Source organism: Schistocerca gregaria, chromosome 4 (assembly GCF_023897955.1).
Source record: "Schistocerca gregaria isolate iqSchGreg1 chromosome 4, iqSchGreg1.2, whole genome shotgun sequence".
NCBI lineage: Eukaryota > Metazoa > Arthropoda > Insecta > Orthoptera > Acrididae > Schistocerca > Schistocerca gregaria.
The window spans coordinates 122,818,270-122,841,790 of NC_064923.1; the positions used below are offsets into that span (position 1 = coordinate 122,818,270).

The window sequence follows — 23,521 nt, forward strand, 5'->3', positions numbered from 1 at the left end:
GATAACATGTTTTGCTCAGTTCAGCATTGAGATATTCAATATGCTTATTCCATCTGATGTTATTCTGCAGCCAAAGTCCTAAGAATTTGGTTTCAGTACTGTTACCAACTGGCTTGTCATTGATAGAGACTGATGGGATAAACATGTCCTTGTTAGGAACATTGTGGAATTTTAGAGCAACGGTTTTCTTACTGTTTATTACAAGCTGATTACTCTGTGCCCAGTTACTAAGTTGTTTCGTGACCGTTTTTACTGTCTGCTGTAACTGTTCATCGTCGCCTCCTTTTAGTAGAATCGTGGTGTCATCTGCAAATATGATTGTTTTGTGTGCATCAATATTTAAGCTTAGATCATTTATGTACAGAAGAAACAGAAGGGGGTCCCAATACGGATCCTTGGGGCACACCACATTTTATTTGTTTATAGTCAGATAAGTGATTAGATACAGTTTTTAGTTCAATATTTATTTGCTTGACGCACACTGCCTGCATACGATTTGTCAGGAAGGAACTGATCCACTTGTTGGACAGACCTTGAATACCATATCTTTCTAGCTTTGATAGCAGAATTTTATGGTCCACCATGTCAAAGGCTTTTGACAAGTCAATAAAGACTCCTATTGTTTCCTGTTTTTTGTCCATCAGGTTTAGGATGGAATTGATGCACTCATAGATAGCAGTTGTTGTTGACCTATTATTTCTGAATCCATGTTGTTCATTACATAGAATGCTGTTTTTATTAATAAATTTCATAAGTTTCTCATACATCACTTTTTCCAGTACTTTAGAGATGCAGGAGGAAATTGTGATGGGTCTGTAGTTATTTACATTGTCTTTATCCCCTTTTTTATATACAGGAATAACTTTTGATGTTTTCAACACATCAGGGAAAGTGTCTGCCTGAAGTGAGCAGTTGCATAAATGTGTGAGTACTTCAATCAGGTTTGATGCTCTCTTCTTTAACATTGTTGCAGGTATACCATCAATACATGCCGATTTGGAATTTTTTAGTCCTTTTATTGCTTTAGCTACTTCATCTTGTGAAACAGAACTGATGTACATTGATCCTCTACATGCACTTATTTTATATTCATTTGCCTGGGTGCTCTTAAAGTTTGATTGTAATATATTTTCAGCAACACCTGTGAAAAAGTTGCTAAATGTGTTGGCTACTTCTAAGGGGTTTGTTACTTTTTTATTTTTATGTGATAGTGTTATATTTTTCCAAGGTTGTCTGTATTCTCTGCATTCTTTTTTTATAACACTCCACATAGCCTTTGATTTATTAGCTGAATTACAAATGATTTCATCATTATGCATTATTTTTGCTGCTTTTATTACATTTCTTAATATTTTTGAGTATTTTTTATAGTATGCGCGTACTACAGGTGAGGAATTTTTTGAGTTATGTATTTCATGAAGTAGTCTTTTCTTCTGGCATGAAACTCTTATTCCCTTTGTGATCCAGCTGTTTGTTCTAGAGTTTCCCTGTATGGTTAATGTTTTCAGTGGGAATGCAAGTTCAAAGAAATGGGTTAATACATCAATGAAAGTGTTGAATTTTTCATTTATATCGTTCATTTTGTACACTCCTAGTCATTTTTCAGTCTGTAATAAGTTGTTGAAGTAGTTCGCATTATGCTGATTATAACTTCGATATGCTGTTCTGAAAGTCATGTTGTTAATAATACTGCCTTGTACTTTTATGCTTAATATTTGAGCAAGATGATCACTAAAAACTGCATTGAAAATTCTTAGTGAGGTGTTGTGTAAACTCTTCTTGACTAGAAACTGATCAAGAGCTGTTTGGCAAGTTTCTGATACTCGGGTAGCTGCTTTTACTTCAGCCTTTAAATTGTAGGACGTTGCAAGGTTCAAAATGGTCTCCCTATTTCCACTATTCGTGAGGAAGTCAATATTGAAGTCACCACAGATTATCAATTCACAATCCATTTTATTTACTTTATTTAGCAGTGACTCCATTTTGTTTAAGAAAAGTTCAAAATTCCCGGACTGTGATCGGTAAACTGTAGCAAGAGCCAGGTTGAACTGAGTAATTTTTATAGCTGCAATTTCATAATCCTTTTCGACATTTGCCCTAGTTAAGTCAGGTAGTGTAATAAAATCTACATTATCCTTTGTGTAAATTGCTACCCCACCCTGCTTGCTGTTTTTCCTGCAGTAGTAAGTAGCCAAGACAAATTTGTTTATTTTCGTATTCTGGGTTAAGTCAGTGCTCAGAAATGCATAACACTGAGATATCATTAAGTTTGTGTGTTAATAGAACGTTAATTTCATCGATCTTATTATGCAGGGATTGCACATTATGGTGATAAATTTTTAGTTCGGGCGTATTCACGATTTGGTAATTGGGAATCATATTTACAGCATCACATACCTCTAGTTTAAATTAGGAACGTCAGCAGTGTTGTATTTTCGTTCTTCTTTCTTGTTTATTTTGTTTTCCTCACTTTTGGAAGGATGTTCAGGAAGCTGATAAATTGTTCTATCCCTTACAAGTCTTTCCTTAATTATTTCACTAACACGATCACAAACAAATCTTTTCCCTTCATAGTTCAAATGCATTCCATGCTTCGTGTGCAGATTTCAATGCAGCTTGCTTATATCCAGTACATTGCACTTAGTGTGTTGAGAACACAGTTTCCTTATTTTAATGTTTGTTTTCCGAATTTCTTTGTTTACACACGAACTATAAATCAGATCATGCCTATGAGGAAGTGTGGCAACTACTGTGTTTCTGCATTTATTAGCTTGTAAAAAATTCTGTAGCGTTTTCACGCAAACCTCTGCTTCATTTTTTGCCACATCGTTTGAAACCATTATACAGGCAATAAAGTCATTTTCTTGCATTAATTTCGTCTGAGAGTTAATGTCTGCAACATTTTTACATCCCGCTCCTGGTTTCACTACACTAGTCACTGCTATGTCGCGATTTTTCTCACGGAGCATGCTGGATCGATTCCTGCCATGACTGTCTGTTAGTAATAGTACATTACTCTTTTTCCCTGATGACCTGTGTTTGTTGTTGACATTATTTGAAAAAAAAAAAAAACGCTATTCATTTTCAGTTCACTGACTTTTTCAAGTTCACGATCATTTGGAGAGTCGTTATCACAGTCACTTGGTTGCAAAACATGATATTTGTTTTTTTCAAAAAATGTGACAGTTTTAGCAAACTTTGTTGTTCTTTTTGTAGTTGGAAACTATTTTTGTATGGCACTTTTACCCACTCGGGCGATATACTACTTTTGTCTTGCATCACTTCACTTAGTGTTGGCTTCGATCGCAGATCCCGATTTTCTTTCATCAGTGAGTCAATATAGCTTCTTAAGGAACTGACTATGAATTGTAAGCTAGCAATTCGTTCTTTTAGCGTTGTTATTTCAGTGTTACAATTCTTACAAACTCCCTTTTTAACAGTATAACTGTAACTATTTCTCAAGTTAGATTCACACACTTCTACACTCGCGGCCATCTTATCCAGGAGTTATCTTATCCAGGAGTGATCAATTGCTACATCAAAATCTGCTGCTGGGCAACATTCAGTATCAATGTTTTGTGTTGTACAAGAGGTGACTGAGAGGTAGCTGCTCAAATCTGACCCATTCTTTGACACAGTCCGTCCTCTGGTCATCCAGAGTGTGAGGAGAGTATCCGTGACGGTGCACTGCAAGTTTCAACTAGCTCCAAGCGGGCAGAATTGTACTTATGTCAACAGATGCTATCGACCATTCCATTCAGTTGATTCATGACTCCTGGAGGAAGGTGTTCAAAGAATTGTTTCTTGGCAGTAACGCATTATTGTCTTGAATGGAGAGTCCATCACCCTCTATAACAGTGTGACACATTTGATTTCCATACATAAAACTGGCCCAAACCATGACATATCCATTTTCCAGCTGAACTTGTGCCCAAGATGCGCATCATAACTGGACACATCCACATTTTTCTACACTGATGATCAAGCATAAAACAAATTCTGCACTCATTGGTGAAAGGAACAATTATGTCATTGATCGATGTTCTATCACTGGTGATCACTGTCCACTTTCTTCCCAGACTACGATGGTGGGGGAAGTGTGGTATAAGTTATCACAACAAACATCAGAAACAAGGTTTCTGAGAATAATGATGAGATAAACAAAAATAAACAGTGATAGATACACAGAAAAAAGAACTGAATAGTAAATGCAGTTTATAAGAAACCATATGCAGACCTGTAAAACAAAATCAATAAATACATTAAAAGCAACTACATTTTTACTTGCAAAATGATTGTCACAAGTCAATCAAGGGGATAAAAACCATTGGGACAACCATGGAAAAGATGGAAAAGCTAATGCCCTTAACACAAGACAGAACTCTTTTAAAATTACTCAGCTTAATACAAGAATAAATAAGACAAAATTTTTGTTGAAAATTTTTGTTTATTTTGTCATGCAAGTTATAAATAATAATACAATGTTAAATTCACTTCAAAATATTAGCTGTTGACAATAGTATAATGCACTAACCTTTCGGGCTCTACAGCCAATGCCCCGCATTTTGAATGACCCAGTCACTTGGCTAGACTCCATTTTGAGATAAACATCACGACCTGGCAGATACTGACTGAGGACATCAACTTTCTTCAAGGGTGTTTGACAGTGGAGGTTTATTGGTGACATAGTTGTGGTCTTTCAGTGAGCTCCAGCAAAACACCACTGTGGTCAACGTGCATCAGGTGCTTACAGGGCTTGTCATCAGATTATAATATCAAGGGGTATGGCTGCAATGCAAAATAATTAAATCTACATCACGTGAGAACACACATGGCTTTTTAACATACTGTAGTATTATTTGTTTCACATTAATATGGAATAGTGCGTGAATAGTATGCTATCAGAGAAGTTATTCTACTACACTGATGGAAACAGACGAATGAGAAACAGGCAGCAGTTGTGGCATTATGCTATTTACTTGCTGCCTAGTGACAGCTGAGGCATGCCAGTACTCTGTGTACCCTTTGGCCTCCCATGTGCCCATGTGTTTACTTTGTGGGAGGTGGTGTCCCGTAGCACTGGCAGACAAGACACTGCAAGTCTGCAACCATATTCTCTGTTCATGTTGGTGGGTTTCTAATTCTCCTCCTCAAGGTGAGTGGCAGTTTTGCCAGTATCTGGGCTTCTTGAAATACTATATGAGCTACTTGCCACACACATAGTGGTGTTCTGCCACTGCTGACTTGGTGTATTGTCTTATACAAATATATCTTAATGTTCAGATGTCCATGTGCTAATCGATTACTCTGTCTCACCTACACACACTAGTCCACACTCACAGCTGATTTCGTGTGGACTAGTGTATACGGGCAAGACGGGGTGAGCAATTAGCATAAGGATATCTGAACATGAAAGATAAAAGGTTAACGCACCGAATTAGCGATAGCAGAACACCAAGACAAATGCAGCAAACAGATTTTGAGAAGCCCGCATACTAGCGAAACAGCCACTTAACCTCGAGGAGGTGATTGAAATAGCCAAGTGACCTGCTATCGTGAAAAGAGAAAAATGGATACAGACTTCCAGCGTCTTGACTGTCAGCAGTAAGAGCTCTTGCAAAACAACAGAGTACTGTCATGTGCCACCCAGCACTAGGCAGCAAGTAAACAGCACTAAGCCTTAACTATTGCCCATTTCTGAAATAAAGCAAACACCAATCAATGGCATCTATTTTCACCAATAACAAAAAATAAGGGAAACAACACTAAAGGATATTTAACAGCCTTTTCCAGCAATATATAAGTAAAAACTTTTTCTCATTCAGCAAAATATCCTGAGGAACACCACTGTAACAGTGGCCAAAATGTCAGAATTTTACGTATTTACAATGCAGTCAAATACCCTGAAGTATTTTGCTAACTGCGACAATGGCCACAGAAGCCTATGCTTACAATAACACAAATTGTCTACCACTGACACACTGAAGAACCAATTCAATCTGTTACATAGGGAAGGTTGCATACATGTTGGAGCCTGATGTAGTGACTGTAATCTGGAAATCAGCCTTGTTGAACACTGTTACAGACAAATATCAAGTGTAAAAGTTAGGGTGCCATTTATAGTGACAAGTGATCTTATCTTTTATGGATTTATTGTTATTATCTCAATTACAGACACCATTCAGACTTTTTTATTTGATGCAACTGGTTAAAACAAAGTAAAAAAATTGCTATGAAAGAGAAACCAGGAAATCAATTAAGGAATGTGAGGACTTGGTTATTACAGACAACAGTCAAATAATAAATAACAGTCAGGTAGCCAACATACCTAATAATCACTTCCCACGGAGTAGCTCAGAAGACTGGCATGGACAGTTTAAGGGATAAAGCGTACATACAAGAAGCAATGCCACACTATACAATTTTACAGCAGTACCCTCATTCAAAGAACAGCTATCCCTGAATGTCAATGTATATCAATGTGAACAAATGCGTATTTTTGAGAATTTTTTTTAAGTTACGAGTGTTATACAAAACATGTATCATAATAAATTGACATTTGTAGTTTACAATTCTTGCAACACAGATCACAATTAACACATAGTGCTCAATTTTTCCTTTCAACAGCAGTGGATCCTGTCTGCATTTATCATAAAATGCCACAAATATCAAGTCTGTTACAACTATAACTTCAAAAAAATTTTCAGAAAATTGGTAACTTATTGCCCTAAGAAATCTCATTTTGCATCTACGTGTTTCAGTTCTTCAAGGGAATTGGTAATACCTTTAGTTTAAAGATCCATAAATTAAAAGAGAACCCACATGATTATTTTGAAGTTATCTATTATGGTGCACCAGCCACAATGTAGCCCCATTCCGAATGCTGTCCTTGAACATGAGATGAGTTACTTAAAATTCATGAGTGCTGGAAATCACTGACTGTTATCAAATTATTGATAGCTACTACAAACAGACACATTGGGAGAATTCCTGAGAGTCATGTACCAGAGATAACAAATTACTATCCTTTTTTGTGGATTGTCTTTTTTTACCACAAGTATAGTGTCTTTTACCACTTGTCTACTTGGTTGAGATGTTTGTCAATGGTAGGACTAGGTGCCATGTGCAACGGACATAAGGATCAAGGAGAACTCAAAGTGTTATACATATCCCCATAACCAACAATTTCAAGGTGCTATCTTCCACTGTCAAACTTAGTTAGGAAACTCACTTCACCTGTTAGGAAACCTACTGTGTACTGTATCAAGAGGAGGCAAACACAAAATGCTAGGGTCTATTAATCATTGGCAGTTCAAACATATTGCAAAAAATGGCACCCTTCTGGGAAACGGAAACAATGGATGGGAAGGAACAGCAGGTACATGGTGTCTATGCCTGGGGGCACACACATTGTGGAAGCTAGTCTCACAGCCACTGAGGGAACATTGTTTAATCAAGTAACTCTTCTGCCAGTCCACGTACAGATAACTGTAGTGCATCCAGAAGTGTCAGTATAAAATCCATAGAAATGCCTCCTACAGGTGCAAGAGTATTGAAATCCTAACGATTAATTGTTGAAGCATTCACAACAAAGTGCCAGTGTTGTAAATGCTCTTGAAAAGTAGTGGTACTCATGTATTACTAGGTAAGGAAATCTGGTTAAAGCATATAACTGATAGGAGTGAGATACAGTATTTGTGGGAAATCTAAGTGGTGTCAAAAGGATAGGCTAATGGTAAATGTGTCACAGTAGACAAGAAATGCAGATCCTTAGAATTTGCAACTGCATGTGAGATTGTTTGGTCAAGACTCAGTATCAATAGTGTGCATAAAATTATAATCGGACCCTCCTATTGACCAGCAGACTCACTTTCAGATGTAACAGAACACCAAAGTTCACTAGTACAAAAGTTCCCCAATCACACTATAATTACTGTGGAAGACTTTAATCATCCAACAGTCAAATAGGATATTACAATTTTGTAAGTGGTGGGTGTGATGAGACATCGCCTGAAACATTTACTAAATGCCTTTTCTCATAACTAAAAAGAAAGATAGTCTGGAAGCCCAATCATGATGAAAATATATTGGATCTAAAAGCAACAAATAACCTTGCCCTTTTTTAGGGTGTCCACAATGAAACTGCTATCAATGACCACAAATTAACTGCAGTAACAATGATTATGACAGTACAAATTGTAACTTAATGAATAGAAAGCTTTATACATTCAGGAAATTAGATGAAAAGGCAACTGGGCAACATTTTAATGATAAACTTGAAACATTTAGCTTTGGTCAGGAGCATGTACAAGAACTGTGGCCAAGTTTAAGAGAATAGTTGACCATGCATTTGATTGACATGTACCTAGTAGAACAGTTCACGATGCAATGGACCTGTTATGGTATGCAATCACTGAAAAGAAAATTCTAAAGAAACAGAGACTACTGCATACCAGAAGTAAAACAAAGAACAGGGCCATAGAAACAAAGATGCTGACTAATAAAATATATGTGGCTGCCAAGAGGGCAATGCATGCAGGTTTGAATGCTTACTGTAGCAGAATATTATTCTAAGCTCTCTCTGAAAACGAAAGGAAATTCTAGTCACCTGTAAAGGCTGTCAGTGCTACCAAAGTTTGTGCCCAATGTGCTTGGCCAAGGCAGGGACTGAAATATAGGATAGCAAAGCAAAGGCAGAAATGCTGAAACCTGTTTTTAAATGTTGCTTTACAATGGAAAATCCACAGTTATTCCAGAATTTAATGCCTGCTCCACTGCAAAGATGAGTGGCATAGTTGTGTTGAGAAACATCTGAAACTGAACAAAGCTCCCTTTGAGATTTTATACTGAATTTGCAGCTGATTAAGCCCTTATTTTAACCATTACCTACCACATATCCTTCAAGCAGAAAAGCTGTGCCCAAAAGTTGGAAGAAGGGCTGAAGAGGTGACTCTCAAAACTATCATCCAATATGCTTGATACCTGTCTGTTGTAGAATATTAGAACAAATTATGAGCTCAAATATAATAATGTGTCTCAAACAGAATGGCCTTCTCCAACTAAAAGGGCACTTTCAGTGTCGGCTGTTGCATCATGGGCCGATGACAGTAACAACTGGTGTGTTGTATGATGAGTACTACATGCTACAAATCTTGAGTCGGTATTTGGTAGCCAGTCAGAATACTCCCTCACCAATTCCTATAGCTTGTAAATAAAATTAGTTGGTATTTTGTGCTATTATGTTAGAGTTTAATCACTATATCACATTTGCTGGCAAAATCTGACAAGACATACGTAAGTTAACTTCAGTAATGAATGTAATCTCAGGCTACACTACACATCAATCTACTATGACACCAACTTTTTTGTGTTGAGAGTTGTTGGCTTCATCAACTTATAAGCAAATTTTCACATTCCAACTTAACTTAGGACAACACTGGCTACAGTGCAGGTCAGTTGTTAGCACTTCTAGTTTTCTTTCACTCACCAAATAAATACAAAAATCAGTACACAACTTTAACATTAATGATAATCAGGTCAGTAAAAGTAATTGTGGCACTGTCTGTACTGGAAAAAGCAATCAATTAGTATCATCTGCCAAAATAAATCATAACATTCAGCAGTCTGCATTGGATACCGTGCACTGCCACTATGCAACATAAGTAACATCAACATTGTAAGTGTGCTTTAGCTCCTCCTCCATGCTAACCAGGTGAGATTCTGAATGCACTGGTCATGTGAAACTCAACTCGCACTCTTCTCACATGACATTCTGAAAGCCAAGATTCACGGGAGTCAGGCACATGCAGTATTTCCTGATTTCTGAAAAGATTTTGCCTCAGTACCACACCTACGGTTATTAATGAAAGTACTATTGTATGGGGTATCAGGCAAGATTTGTGACTATACTGAGGATTTCTCAGTAGAGGGAATGGGGCATGTTACTTTGGATGAGAGTCATCAACACATATAGACCTAATGTGTGTCCCAGGGAAGTCTGTCAGGAGCTGTGCTGTTCATGTTGTATATTAATGACCTTACAGACAATAGCAATAGCAAATTCAGGCTTTTAGCATAGCTACAACTACACTCCACAAGATTTTGTGTGGTAGAGCATATACTGTACCACAACTATAAATTTCTTTTCCTGTTCCACTTGTGAATAAAATAGAATGAGGGAAAAACAACAATTTATATGCCTCCATACAAGCCCTAATTTCTCTTACAGTATATTTGTGCTCCTTGCACGAAATGTTTGATGGCAGCAGTACAATCGCTCTGCAGTCAATTTCGAATACTATTTTTTAAATTTTCTCAATGGTGTTTCACACAAGTAACATCATCTTCCCTCTAAGGATTCCCACGATGAAGTGACCTGTAATGAAATTCTGTCTGAACAAAACTGCATAAAAATTCCATCATTGGTAAAGCAGGTGGTAGACTCTGGTTCATTGCTAGAATAATAGACAAATGCAATCAGTCTGTGAAGGAGACTGCTTACAAAACACTAGTGTAACTCATCCTAGAATATTGCTCACATGTGTGAGGGTCTTACCAAACAGGACTAAATGAGGGTACTGAATGTACATGGAGAACAGAATCACAAATAGTCACAGGTTTGTTTGACCTTTGGAAGAATGTCACATGGTCGCTGAAGAAACTGAACTGGCAAAACATCATGGCAATTGCTCACGCTCTGGCTTTTCAAATGAATGATACTGTTAGCAGAGGTAAGTGGTCTTGCACAACATTATTTAATTAAAATATGTGACAGTTCCTACATTAATATGAAAAATGTTTTTATGTAGTTGTGTGTTGTGGCAATTACATAGTAACCTCACATTTTTTGCACAGCAAATATTGTCAATATTGTTATCAACAATTCCATCCAGGAATGTAACTTGTGTTTATTTTACATTAGTGACATGTTCCAAATGTTGTAATCGTCATTCCTGTGGTCACAAACAAAGAAGACTAAGAATGAGTTGTTGGTATGTACATTACCACCAACAAATGTAAAAATTCATCCACCATAATTTATAAAGTTTGGTGCCAGTTGCAATAAAACCTACACCAAAGTGGGACATTAGCTGCCAACCCTGCTGAAAAGTTCACAGAAAAACAAGTGCTAACCGAGAGGTGACAATAGACAGAATGCACGCCCTTCTTCATCTCCCAGTACCTACTGCAACCTACATCCTTCTGAATCTGCTTAGTGTATTCATCTCTTGGTCTCCCTCTACGATTTTTACCCTCCACACTGCCCTCCAATACTAAATTGGTGATCCCTTGATGCCTCAGAACATGTCCTACCAATCGATCCCTCCTTCTTGTCAAGTTGTGCCAAAAACTTCTCTTCTCCCCAATCCTATTCCATACCTCCTCATTAGTTATGTGATCTACCCATCTAATCTTCAGCATTCTTCTGTAGCACCACATTCTTGTCCAAACTATTTATCGTCCATATTTCACTTCCATACATGGCTACACTCCATACAAATACTTCCAGAAATGACTTCCTGACACTTAAATCTATACTCGATGTTAACAAATTTTTCTTCTTCAGAAACGCTTTCCTTGCCATTGCCAGTCTACATTTTATATCCTCTCTACTTCGACCATCATCAGTTATTTTGCTCCCCAAATAGCGAAACTCCTTTACTACTTTAAGTGTCTCATTTCCTAATTTAATTCCCTCAGCATCAACCGACTTAATCCGAATACATTCCATTATCCTCGTTTTGCTTTTGTTGATGTTCATCTTATATCCTCCTTTCAAGACACTGTCCATTCCGTTCAACTGCTCTTCCAAGTCCTTTGCCGTCTCTGACAGAATTACAATGTCATCGGCGAACCTCAAAGTTTTTATTTCTTCTCCATGGATTTTAATACCTACTCCAAATTTTTCTTTTGTTTCCTTTACTGCTTGCTCAATATACAGATTGAATAACATCGGGGAGAGGCTACAACCCTGTCTTACTCCCTTCCCAACCACCACTTCCCTTTCATACACCTCGACACTTATAACTGCCATCTGGTTTCTGTACAAATTGTAAATAGCCTTTCGCTCCCTGTATTTTACCCCTGCCACCTTTAGAATTTGAAAGAGAGAATTCCAGTCATCATTGTCAAAAGCTTTCTCTAAGTCTACAAATGCTAGAAACGTAGGTTTGCCTTTCCTTAATCTTTGTTCTAAGATAAGTCGTAAGGTCAGTATTGCCTCACGTGTTCCAGTGTTTTTACGGAATCCAAACTGATCTTCTCCGAGGTCAGCTTCTACTAGTTTTTCCATTCGTCTGTAAAGAATTCATGTTAGTATTTTGCAGCTGTGGCTTATTAAACTGATTGTTCGGTAATTTTCACATCTGTCAACACCTGCTTTCTTTGGGATTGGAATTATTATATTCTTCTTGAAGTCTGAGGGTATTTCACCTGTTTCATATATCTTGCTCACCAGATGGTAGAGTTTTGTCAGGACTGGCTGTCCCAAGGTCGTCAGTAGTTCCAATGGAATGTTGTCTACTCCGGGGGCCTTGTTTCGACTCAGGTCTTTCAGTGCTCTGTCACATTCTTCATGCAATATCATATCTCCCATTTCATCTTCATCTACATCCTCTTCTATTTCCATAATATTGTCCTCAAGTACATCGCCCTTGTATAGACCCTCTATATACTCCTTCCACCTTTCCCTTCTTTGCTTAGAACTGGGTTTCCATCTGAGCTCTTGATGTTCATACAAGTGGTTCTCTTATCTCCAAAGGTCTCTTTAATTTTCCTGTAGGCAGTATCTATCTTATCCCTAGTGAGATAAGCCTTGTTACATTTGTCTTCTAGCCATGCCTGCTTAGCCATTTTGCACTTCCTGTCGATCTCATTTTTGAGACGTTTGTATTCCTTTTTGCCTGCTTCATTTACTACATTTTTATACTTTCTCCTTTCATCAATTAAATTCAATATTTCTTCTGTTACCCAAGGATTTCTCCTAGCCCTCGTCTTTTTACCTACTTGATCCTCTGCTGCCTTCACTACTTCATCCCTCAGAGCTACCCATTCTTCTTCTACTGTATTTCTTTCCCCCATTCCTGCCAATTGTTCCCTTATGCTCTCCCTGAAACTCTGTACAACCTCTGGTTCTTTCAGTTTATCCAGGTCCCATCTCCTTAATATCCCACCTTTTGTAGTTTCTTCAGTTTTAATCTACAGGTCATAACCAATAGATTGTGGTCAGAGTCCACATCTGCCCCTGGAAATGTCTTACAATTTAAAACCTGGTTCCTAAATCTCTGTGTTACCATTATATTATCTATCTGATACCTTTTAGTATCTCCAGGATTCTTCCGTGTATACAACCTTCTTTCATGATTATTAAACCAAGTGTTAGCTACGATTAAGTTGTGCTTTGTGCAAAATTCTACCAGGCGGCTTCCTCTTTCATTTCTTAGCTCCAATCCATATTCACCTACTATGTTTCCTTCTCTCCCTTTTCCTACACTCGAATTCCAGTCACCCATTACTATTAAATTTTTGTCTCCCTTCACTATCTGAATAATTTCTTTTCTTTCATCATACATTTCTTCAATTTCTTCATCATCTGCAGAGCCAGCTGGCATATAAACTTGTACTACTGTAGTAGGTGTGGGCTTCGTATCTATCTTGGCCACAATAATGCGTTCACTATGCTGTTTGTAGTAGCTTACCCGCATTCCTATTTTCCTATTCATTATTAAACCTACTCCTGCATTTTGCGTTTATAACCCTGTAGTCACCTGACCAGAAGTCTTGTTCCTCCTGCCACCGAACTTCACTAATTCCCACTATATCTAGCTTTAACCTATCCATTTCCCTTTTTAAATTTTCTAACCTACCTGCCCGATTAAGGGATCTGACGCTCCGATCTGTAGAACGCCAGTTTTCTTTCTCCTTATAACGACATCCTCTTGAGTAGTCCCCGCCCGGAGATCCGAATGGGGGACTATTTTACCTCCGGAATATTTTACCCAAGAGGACTCCATCATCATTTAATCATACAGTAAAGCTGCATGCCCTCGGGAAAAATTACGGCCGTAGTTTCCCCTTGCTTTCAGCCGTTCGCAGTACCAGCAGATCAAGGCCGTTTTGGTTATTGCTACAAGGCCAGATCAGTCAATCATCCAGACTGTTGCCCTTGCAACTAATCTAGACAACATTATTTCCAAAAATCCACAATGATTGCCAATTCATTTCATTTCAAGAATCTGTTTCTTGTATTAATAAATATTTATATTTTTATTGGGTCCCAGGAAGGAATCCCATATGAAACAACAAGAGTTTACAAGGGCAAAAGTGTACAGTTCTCATGGTCATCTGGCCACAGTTCAGAATCCACACTGTAAAGGTGTGACAGAGGCGATCCATTCTGCTCAGCATTGTGTTTCACACATACATGGCCAAAAGAATTTAATTTTTTGTTTGCACATGCAATAAATTTTGTTTCCTGAAACTACTGGTCCTATGTTCATCCTATAGTTTACTTGGAAGGCAGAACATATAAGCAGTTTTAACCTTATAAAGCAAGAGATGGCTGTTATAAAGCCAATACAAGACCCTTCCACTACTTTTCAGCACCATGAGAAAAGAGACCTGTGCGCTGTATCCACCCCTCGTTCATTCACTCTATCCTGAAAATCCTATCAAGGAGGAAAACCTTCAGGGATGTGCAGTGAATCAGGTACACATTAATGAAATATAAGCAATGCATAGAAACTTAAAATGTTCACTACATTAACAGTAAATTATCATTCCACTGTGTAATACTACTCAAGCTTATTTCAGCTGAACTCACTCTGGTCATTATAAGGATTTTACTTCGCTCAACAGATACAAGAAAGTTAGAAGACAATAATAATTTAGGGTACTGTGTCCACTGTAGCTATTTACAACCTCACTGATGTACTCCTGTGATAGCATATGCCTTCACATAACTGGTTGGTATCCACCTGATTTGCCTATTTGGCTGCAACCAGCTATCTCTGGGGCTGCTACTAGTACAGAGAACTACCAGAGTTCATCTTTTTGAAGTAAATATTCCATTCGCCAAATACTTGCTTTTGATTAGAGACATCACTTAGTTTTCCTTTTTCTTTTGATCTGCTTATTTTAAGACATTTTCATTGTGACTGCAAAATCAGCATCCAAACTACTTTTACAAGAGAATGAAACAAACTCAATTTGTTGAGCACATTCACACTTTACATAAGACGGACTATTACTCCTCCTATTAACGTTTAGATCTACATTTCAGATATGGTGCAACAAGATTTAGTGCCCAGAACACAAAGAAAAAAATCTTAACTGGAAGATATTTCTCACTGTGGTCAGATGTTTATAAGAACAACACTGTTCATGCCATAAAGAGCTTGCCAACATTCTTGAAAAAGAAGTGTTCAAACAGTAAAATTTGAGGAGATGGTGTTGGATTATGTTGAAGAAGATTCATCAATAAGCACCCGTGTAATGCTTTGAAGAATACAATGTGGAGAGTACTAGTGGGGCAACAATTAGGCCTACATCCCATCTTACACAACAACTACATACATTGGAGCTGAATGGCTTTGAAACATGGGTTCGCTTCTGTCAATGGATTACCCAGCACAACACTTGGTGCAAACTCCCAACATTTAGTGTCACTGTGATATGTTCACTCTCTCACCCATCATAAACATGTTCAGAGTAAAGGAAATTCATATGTTGTGTTCATGTCCGATCATTAAAAATTTCTATCATCTTGTGTGTTGGAATTTTATATGATCAACTAACATAATCATATTTAGAATTATTCTGTTAGAACCATGTCCATTTACGACGAGCTGCCATGTCCATGTTAGGGTGTGGCTTCAGCAAATAATAGACCATCCTACTTCAACATTAATTCCTGCGAGCACCTCGCACAAGAGGTACCCTCAGAAATGAATTAGAAGGGGCAAGCACATTTGCCAATTCTAATTCCTTATGAATTTTTTTGTTATGGGGTTACATGAAGTAGTGTGTGTAAGGAACCCCAATCAAAACAAATTAGCTGATGCATTTCTAGCTGCTTCTCACTGTACAACAATCAACAGGGATATCTGAGAAACTCTTGTAAAATTGTATGTGTAATTGTAATGTATACACTGGGAACTGTAGTTTGATATGAAATTAATGTATTTCTGTTGGGTTGTTTGTGTAACTAACAAAAAAACCCTAAATGTATTTTTTGTACACTATTTTCTTATCTCAAAGTACTCAGTTTAAAGTATTTACCATCTGTATAATTTTAACTCCAAAGTTTTGAAACAAAACGTTTATAAATTTAATAGGTATAATTTCAGCAAGGCAGTGCTTTTTCAGTTCTTATGCCTGTGTTCTCTTAATAAGTGTGTGCGTGTAATACGGTATACATTACCGTCATACAACGGTTCTCCTTGGCCTCGAAAACCATTTGTAAGACAGTAAACACGGCTAATGGAAATACAATTTTCTTAAATGAATTCATTCATTCATCATGCTCACTAGAGTCTACAATCAAGGAGTACCTTCAGAGACGCGTTTGGAGTCAAGGTACACATTAAGAAAACAGAAACAATTACAGGAACTCTGTATTAAAAACAAACTAGAGCACTGTCACGGCCACTGTACTGCTTAATACTGTCTGACCTTACAGCAGCTAAAGGTAGAAATTAAAAGCGAGGACACAACCAGTACTTGGAAAAAGGTGATGTTAATCAACAAATGATAGACTATTAGTTACTTGGCTTACCGCATACGAGGTTAGAAGCTGACAACAGCTTGCGGCACTGTGTCCCTCGTAACTACTTGACGCTTCGTTTGTACACTCGTGCGACAGCGTGTGCGCTTACGCAACTGTCAAGATCCTGCTGATAGCCTTTATTCAATTGAAGCCGGCTATCTCCGACATTGCCGTAACTGAAGATGACCATACACATTTTCCTTTAGATTGCAGACAGTTTCTTCTTCTCTGTTAATTTTGTCACGTCATTGTTGCACAGAAATCATTGACATCTTATTAGTACATTAATGATGTAGCTTGCAAGTAGTACTTCATCAGTACGAATTACGCTGAAAAATTAAGAAACAATTGTTGCTTGTGCATTAAAAATACCAGCTTTTTCTTGTGGCTGTTATCCAATTTTTGGCGTTATACTGAACATTAAAAGCAATTACATAGAACTGAACTGCGTAACAAAGTGCGTACAAGTGGAAACATGATCGTACAATGTTGGTTCAAATGGCTCTGAGCACTATGGGACTCAACTGCTGTGGTCATTAGTCGCCTAGAACTTAGAACTACTTAAACCTAACTAACCTAAGGACATCACACACGTCCATGCCCGATGCAGGATTCGAACCTGCGACCGTACAATGTTGACTATTAGGTTACAATCTCTATTGCCAACGGAGTCATAAAAATACGTTTCTACATGTAGAAGCATCGTTGAATGGCGCGTTTCATTTCGTTGACACAAGTTTCTAGCGATGACTACCATTTATGAAAATATTAGCAAGGTACATTATATGATATGAAACACAGCGACGTTCGATTTCTCAAGTCACTCGGTTGCCTGAAATTGCTGAAGGAAATAGAGCACTCTCGCTTAACTTCTAAAAGCTGTTATGAGAATGTAGAACTGCAGGTCGGTACATATTTAATTCAGATCATCCACAGCAGGATGGTAAAAGCAGCGTTCTGTGAGCAGCAGTGAAAGGCTTGCAAGTTTCAATTGAGACACCGGTAGTAATCTCGCAATGTTCAAAGCCGTCGACACTTTGGGTATATCCGCTATAGTTTGACTTTTATTATGATTATTTTTATTATTATATTATTATTTTATATGACATTGTCAGAGAACAGCAATTTGTTGTGATAAAATTATTTAAAAGTAATTTTAAATAATTATTGTATTAATTTCTTGCTTAATGTGGATACTTTGAAGCATATATTGATGATGGTTAAGCTATGCGTTAAAAAGATTTGGCAGAAAAAAGAACGTAACATGAAAGTTGATGGTTCGAATATCACTAATAGCAATTCTTTTTCCCTTTTGAGAAATATGTGTATGGAGGGAGGGATAGGGGCTGTAGCCCAGCATCCTCCCTCCTCTAGCTACGCCACTGGGGGGAGGGGTCGGGGGAGGGGAGGGAGGGGGGACCCAAACGGAGGAGGAGATGGATAGAGAGAGAGAAGCAGATGGTCAAAGAGACGGGGTGGGGAAGAGAGGTGATGAGGAGGAGATAGACAGAGATAGGAGGAAGAGGAAGAGGAGACATGGTTCAAATGGCTCTGAGCACTATGGGACTCAACTACTGTGGTCATCAGTCCCCTAGAACTTAGAACTACTTAAACCTAACTAACCTAAGGACATCACACACATCCATGCCCGAGGCAGGATTCGAACCTGAGACCGTAGCAGTCGCACGGTTCCGGACTGAGCGCCTAGAACTACGAGACCACCGCGGCCGGCTGGGAAGAGGAGATGTGTAATGCGTCTGACATACACAAATACAAGTAAAGCCATAGGTAAAATACTGGTATATCATAAAATGTATATGACTGTGTGTGTGTGTGTGTGTGTGTGTGTGTGTGTGTGTGTGTGTGTGTGTGTATGTGAGAGAGCGCGCGCGCGGGTATATTACAGATCTCCTCAGTCGCTGGATCAATTTCAATCATAGTTGGCACACATAACATTTTTTGTCTAGAAAGAAGTGCTGTGGGGATAAGAACGACCTGGCTCCCAATGGAATGGAGGTGGCATAGGAGGTGGACAGATAGAGGGGGCAAGAGAAGATGGACAGAGAGAAGGGGGAGTAGCCGATGTATGCAATATATGTGACATACGTGTAAATGGGCAAAGCATTGGGTAAAAAGCTGTTATAAAAATAAATGTACATATGTGTGTTGCAGATCAGCTTCTAAACCACTAGATCATTTTCAAACAAATTTGGTCAACATACTATTTATTGTCTGGAAAAAGGTAATGTAAAGCTAAGAACCACTACCCTTCAGGGTGGGGATGGAATGAAAATGGGGTGACATAGGAGATGAACAGAGAGATGGGTGGAGGATTAGAGATTAGATCAGTACTTGTTCCATAGATCATGAATACGACACTTCGTAATGATGTGAAACGTGTCAGGTTAATAAAAGGTGTCTATACAAGATATTACATTAGACAAAATATTACATGACACTCAATATTTTTTTGTGGGGGTTGGGAAATTACCCACTTACTATAGCCAAAAATTATTCATCTAATGAGTAGAATGAGTTGCCATTAAGAAATTCTTTTAATTTTCTTTTAAATGCTATATGGCTATCTGTCAGACTTTAGATGCTATTACGTAAGTGACCAAAGACTTTTCTGGCAGCTTAATTTACCCCCTTCTGAGCCAAAGTTAGATTTAACCTTAAATAGTGAAGATCATCCTTTCTCCTAGTGTTGTAGCAATGGACACTGCTATTACTTTTGAATTCGTTCGGATTGTTAATAACAAATTTCATAAGTGAATATATATATATATATATATATATATATATATATATATATATATATATATATATATATATATATAGTGTGGCTACAGTGAAGATTTCTAGCTCTTTAAATGAGTGTCTGCATGATGATCTTGGATGAGCTTCAGCACTTATTCTGTCTATCGCTTTTGTGCAATGAACACTCTTTTATTCAATGATGAGTTACCCCAGAATATGATGCCATACGAAAGCAGAGAATGAAAACAGGCGTGGTAAGCTAATTTACTCAGATGTATATCGCCAAAATTTGCAATGACCCTAATAACATAAGTATCTGAACTCGAACGTTTCAGCAGATCCTCAGTGTGTTTTTTCCAGTTCAAGCCCTCATCAATGCATACACCTAGAAATTTTGAATATTCTACCTTAGCTACCGATTTCTGATCGAAGTATATATTTATTAATGGGGTCATTCCATTTACTGTGTGGAACTGTATATACTGTGTTTTGTCAAAGTTTAATGAGAGGCCATTTGCTGAGAACCACTCAATGATTTTCTGAAAAACATCGTTTACAATTTCACCAGTTAATTCTTGTCTGTCGGGTGTGATAGCTATACTTGTATGATCAGCAAAAAGTACCAGCTTTGCATCTTCGTGCATATAGAATGGCAAGTCATTAATATATACTAAGAACAGCAGAGGAGATGGACAGAGAGGAAGAGTAGGAGAAGGGCAGGAGGAGGAGGACGTATTGATGAACAGAGAGAGTTGGAGGAGGAAAGGGATAGAGAGAGGGGAGGAGGAGATGTACAGAGTGATAGGGGGAGCAGATGGACTGAGAGAAGGAGAGGAGGGCATGGATACAGAGAGGGGGAAAAGGAGAGGGAGGTGGGCAAGGAGGTTCTTTTATCTGCACGTTGAGTTTACCTAGGGCCGTCCTGAAGGGACTGGGACAAGGAGAGATCCCCACTCATATTTGGATATGAACCCAGGACCTCCAGGGCTGGATTTTAGTGTCTTATGCGCTAGAGCACCACGATGAGTAACACTCCAACATGTTTAAATCATCAGCTGAAAAGTAATAGAAGTATCTAAGTTCATATATCAAGTTCTTGTATACGCCGTACAGTTTTTCCTGGAAGTTTATTTGCATTCCCAAGTTTTCCTTTGCCTCTCCTGTTCATGCCTTTCATGGAAATATAAATGCAATATAATGAGAATGTGTACTTGTGGTGTACGGAAATATAAAGCTGAAAATAAAAAAGATGTTTCCACATAGGGACTCCATCCCACGACCCTCGGATTATCGTTCTGTACCCGAGACGTGGCAACCGCTGCCTAGAAACTACGCTAACTCTTAGATGGCTCATGCCTCGCTCGACCTGCGCCAAAAACGCCACTTTTCCTAAACGCTTGGCCATGTGGAGCGCCCACTTCCACCACTTTCATTTCTGGCCAATCCCTGTAGCTATCATAAATTTGGGTGAAATCGGTGATTACAGTAGGTCCAGTCCTCTTGTAAGCACTGACAATAAATTGACTGTGCAGTATATAATTCGATTCAAGTTACGCACAGTGCCTACTATAAAGTAATGTAAATTGGCATTATTGTCAAAGGATGATAAATGCCTGTTGCTTGATGATATAGGGAACAACACAGTGTGGAATCATTTTTGAGAGGAGAAGGCTAGGCAGCAGCTGTGTGTGCAACAGGAGACGATTTGAAATTGATTTAGCTCGTAAATACTGGATGCGAATGTAAATTAAGTTGAACCTACATGCTCTAGATGCAGAAAAGATATAAACTGTAATTGCAATTTATATATGTTGTTAACATAGAGCACCCATATGTTTTAGGTATACAAAGTATTCCACGCACCTGATTACCGCCTGCCCGTGGTACTGCAGGCCGGCCACGCAAGCCGCGCCTCCCAGTCGAATGTGCCCCGCGGGTCCTCACAACGATCCCCACCCCCCATTTCTGTGGGTTTTAGCCTGAAGGCCGCACAGACATACGCGCCTTGTCGGCCTGTCATTCGAGCAGTGAAACAGGCATCACGAGCGAAAAGCCTAGCTTACACGGCGCCACTCGTTGCGTGGAATGAGTTGCACACAAGTGACAGTAGACACGGCGACACCGGTATACACTTCAGTTTCGTCGTTTTGTGGGTCCTTGAGTCGTGTCTGAAATGAAACTTTTGGCAGCTGCACGTCGCACAAGTTGTGATGGAGTTAAAGCTTGTTGGGTGGAATTGCTGCACGAGAGAAAACAAAAACAAAAAAAGAAAGAAACGTGCTTCCATTCGAGACTGGATGAAGAAAAGACGTCAGCTCGGTTGCTCAGCATCCTTCCTGAAATAATTTATAACGGAAGATCCAAGAAGTTTTTTTAATTATTTTAGAATGTCATCAAACCTAAATAGAGTTACTTATTCGATAAGGAATAAGGGTACTGTAATACAGGAAGCACTGTCGCCATAACTGAAATTTCATGTCATATTGCGTGCATTACAATCGACAACACTCGGCATGCTCTAAGATACGGTTTTAGTTGGTGATGACGCTTTTTCGTTAACACAAACAATTATTAACATTAACAGTAATAATTATTAACATTAGCAACAATAAGTATTCGAACAGGCAGCATAAAGAAGAGAATGGTTTGCAAATTACTCTCTTGAAGATAGATATGTACAGTGGCAATATTCCAAAATTCAAACGTGTGTGAATGGGGAGCACTGCAGCGACGTCTTAAACAGATGAATACTGAATAAAGAATGCAGCTGCTTGAATTTGTATAGCCTTCCCTCCTGTCTCCGTACACATGGTGCAACAGGTGAGGCAATACTGACCCTAGAAGAAATATCAAGGAAAGGCAAACCTACGTTTCTAGCATTTGTAGACTTTTGAAAATGTTGACTGGAATACTCTCTTTCAAATTCTAAAGGTGGCAGGGGTAAAAAACAGGGAGCGAAAGGCTATTTACAATTTGTACAGAAACCAGATGGCAGTTATAAGTGTCGAGGTGTATGAAAGGGAAGCGGTGGTTGGGAAGGGAGTAAGACAGGGTTGCAACCTCTCCCCAATGTTATTCAATCTGTATATTGAGCAAGCAGTAAAGGAAGCAAAAGAAAAATTCAGAGTAGGTATTAAAATCCATGGAGAAGAAATAAAAACTTTGAGGTTCGTCGATGACATTGTAATTCTGTCAGAAACAGCAAAGGACTTGGAAGAGCAGTTGAATGGAATGTACAGTGTCTTGAAAGGAGGATGTAAGATGAACATCGACAAAAGCAAAACGAGGATAATGGAATGTAGTCGAATTAAATTGGGTGATGCTGAGGGAATTAGGTTAGGAAATGAGACACTTAAAGTAGTGAAGGAGTTTTGCTATTTGGGGAGCAAAATAACTGATGATGGTCGAAGTAGAAAGGATATAAAATGTAGACTGGCAATGGCAAGGAAAGCGTTTATGAAGAAGAGAAATTTGTTAACATAGAGTATTGATTTAAGTGTCAGGAAGTCATTTCTGAAAGTATTTGTATGGAGTGTAGCCATGTATGAAAGTGAAACATGGACAATAAATAGTTTGGACAAGAAGAGAATAGAAGCTTTCGAGATGTGGTGTTACAGAAGAATGCTGAAGATTAGATGGGCAGATCACATAACTCACGAGGAGGTATTGAATAGAACTGGGGAGAAGAGGAGTTAGTGGCACAACTTGACTAGAAGAAGGGATCGGTTGGTAGGACATGCTCTGAGGCATCAAGGGATCACCAGTTTAGCATTGGAGGGGAGCGTGGAGGGTAAAAATCGTACAGGGAGACCAAGAGATGAATACACTATGCAGATTCAGAAGGATGTAGGTGGCAGTAAGTACTGGGAGATGAAGAAGCTTGCACAGGATAGAGTAGTATGGAGAGCTGCATCAAACCAATCTCGGGACTGAAGACCACAACAACAACAACAACAGCAACATTCCCTTTTGTCAACAATATTACTTAACAAGGAG

The 23,521-nt window shown here is 38.5% G+C and overlaps 1 protein-coding gene across 1 annotated transcript in view; it reads right to left on the reverse strand.

Annotated features, from left to right (window-relative positions):
* The window catches only part of LOC126266599 (L-serine dehydratase/L-threonine deaminase-like), an 82,600-nt gene extending 65,719 nt beyond the window's left edge, over nucleotides 1-16,881 (reverse strand). The window contains exons 1-2 of the mRNA XM_049970919.1: nucleotides 16,775-16,881; nucleotides 4,535-4,788 (exon numbers count right to left, since the gene is read on the reverse strand). Of these exons, the coding sequence (XP_049826876.1) occupies nucleotides 4,535-4,687 (153 nt within the window). The 5' untranslated portion in view covers nucleotides 4,688-4,788; nucleotides 16,775-16,881. The remainder of the gene's footprint in view (nucleotides 1-4,534; nucleotides 4,789-16,774) is intronic.
* Nucleotides 16,882-23,521: the final 6,640 nt, after the last annotated feature.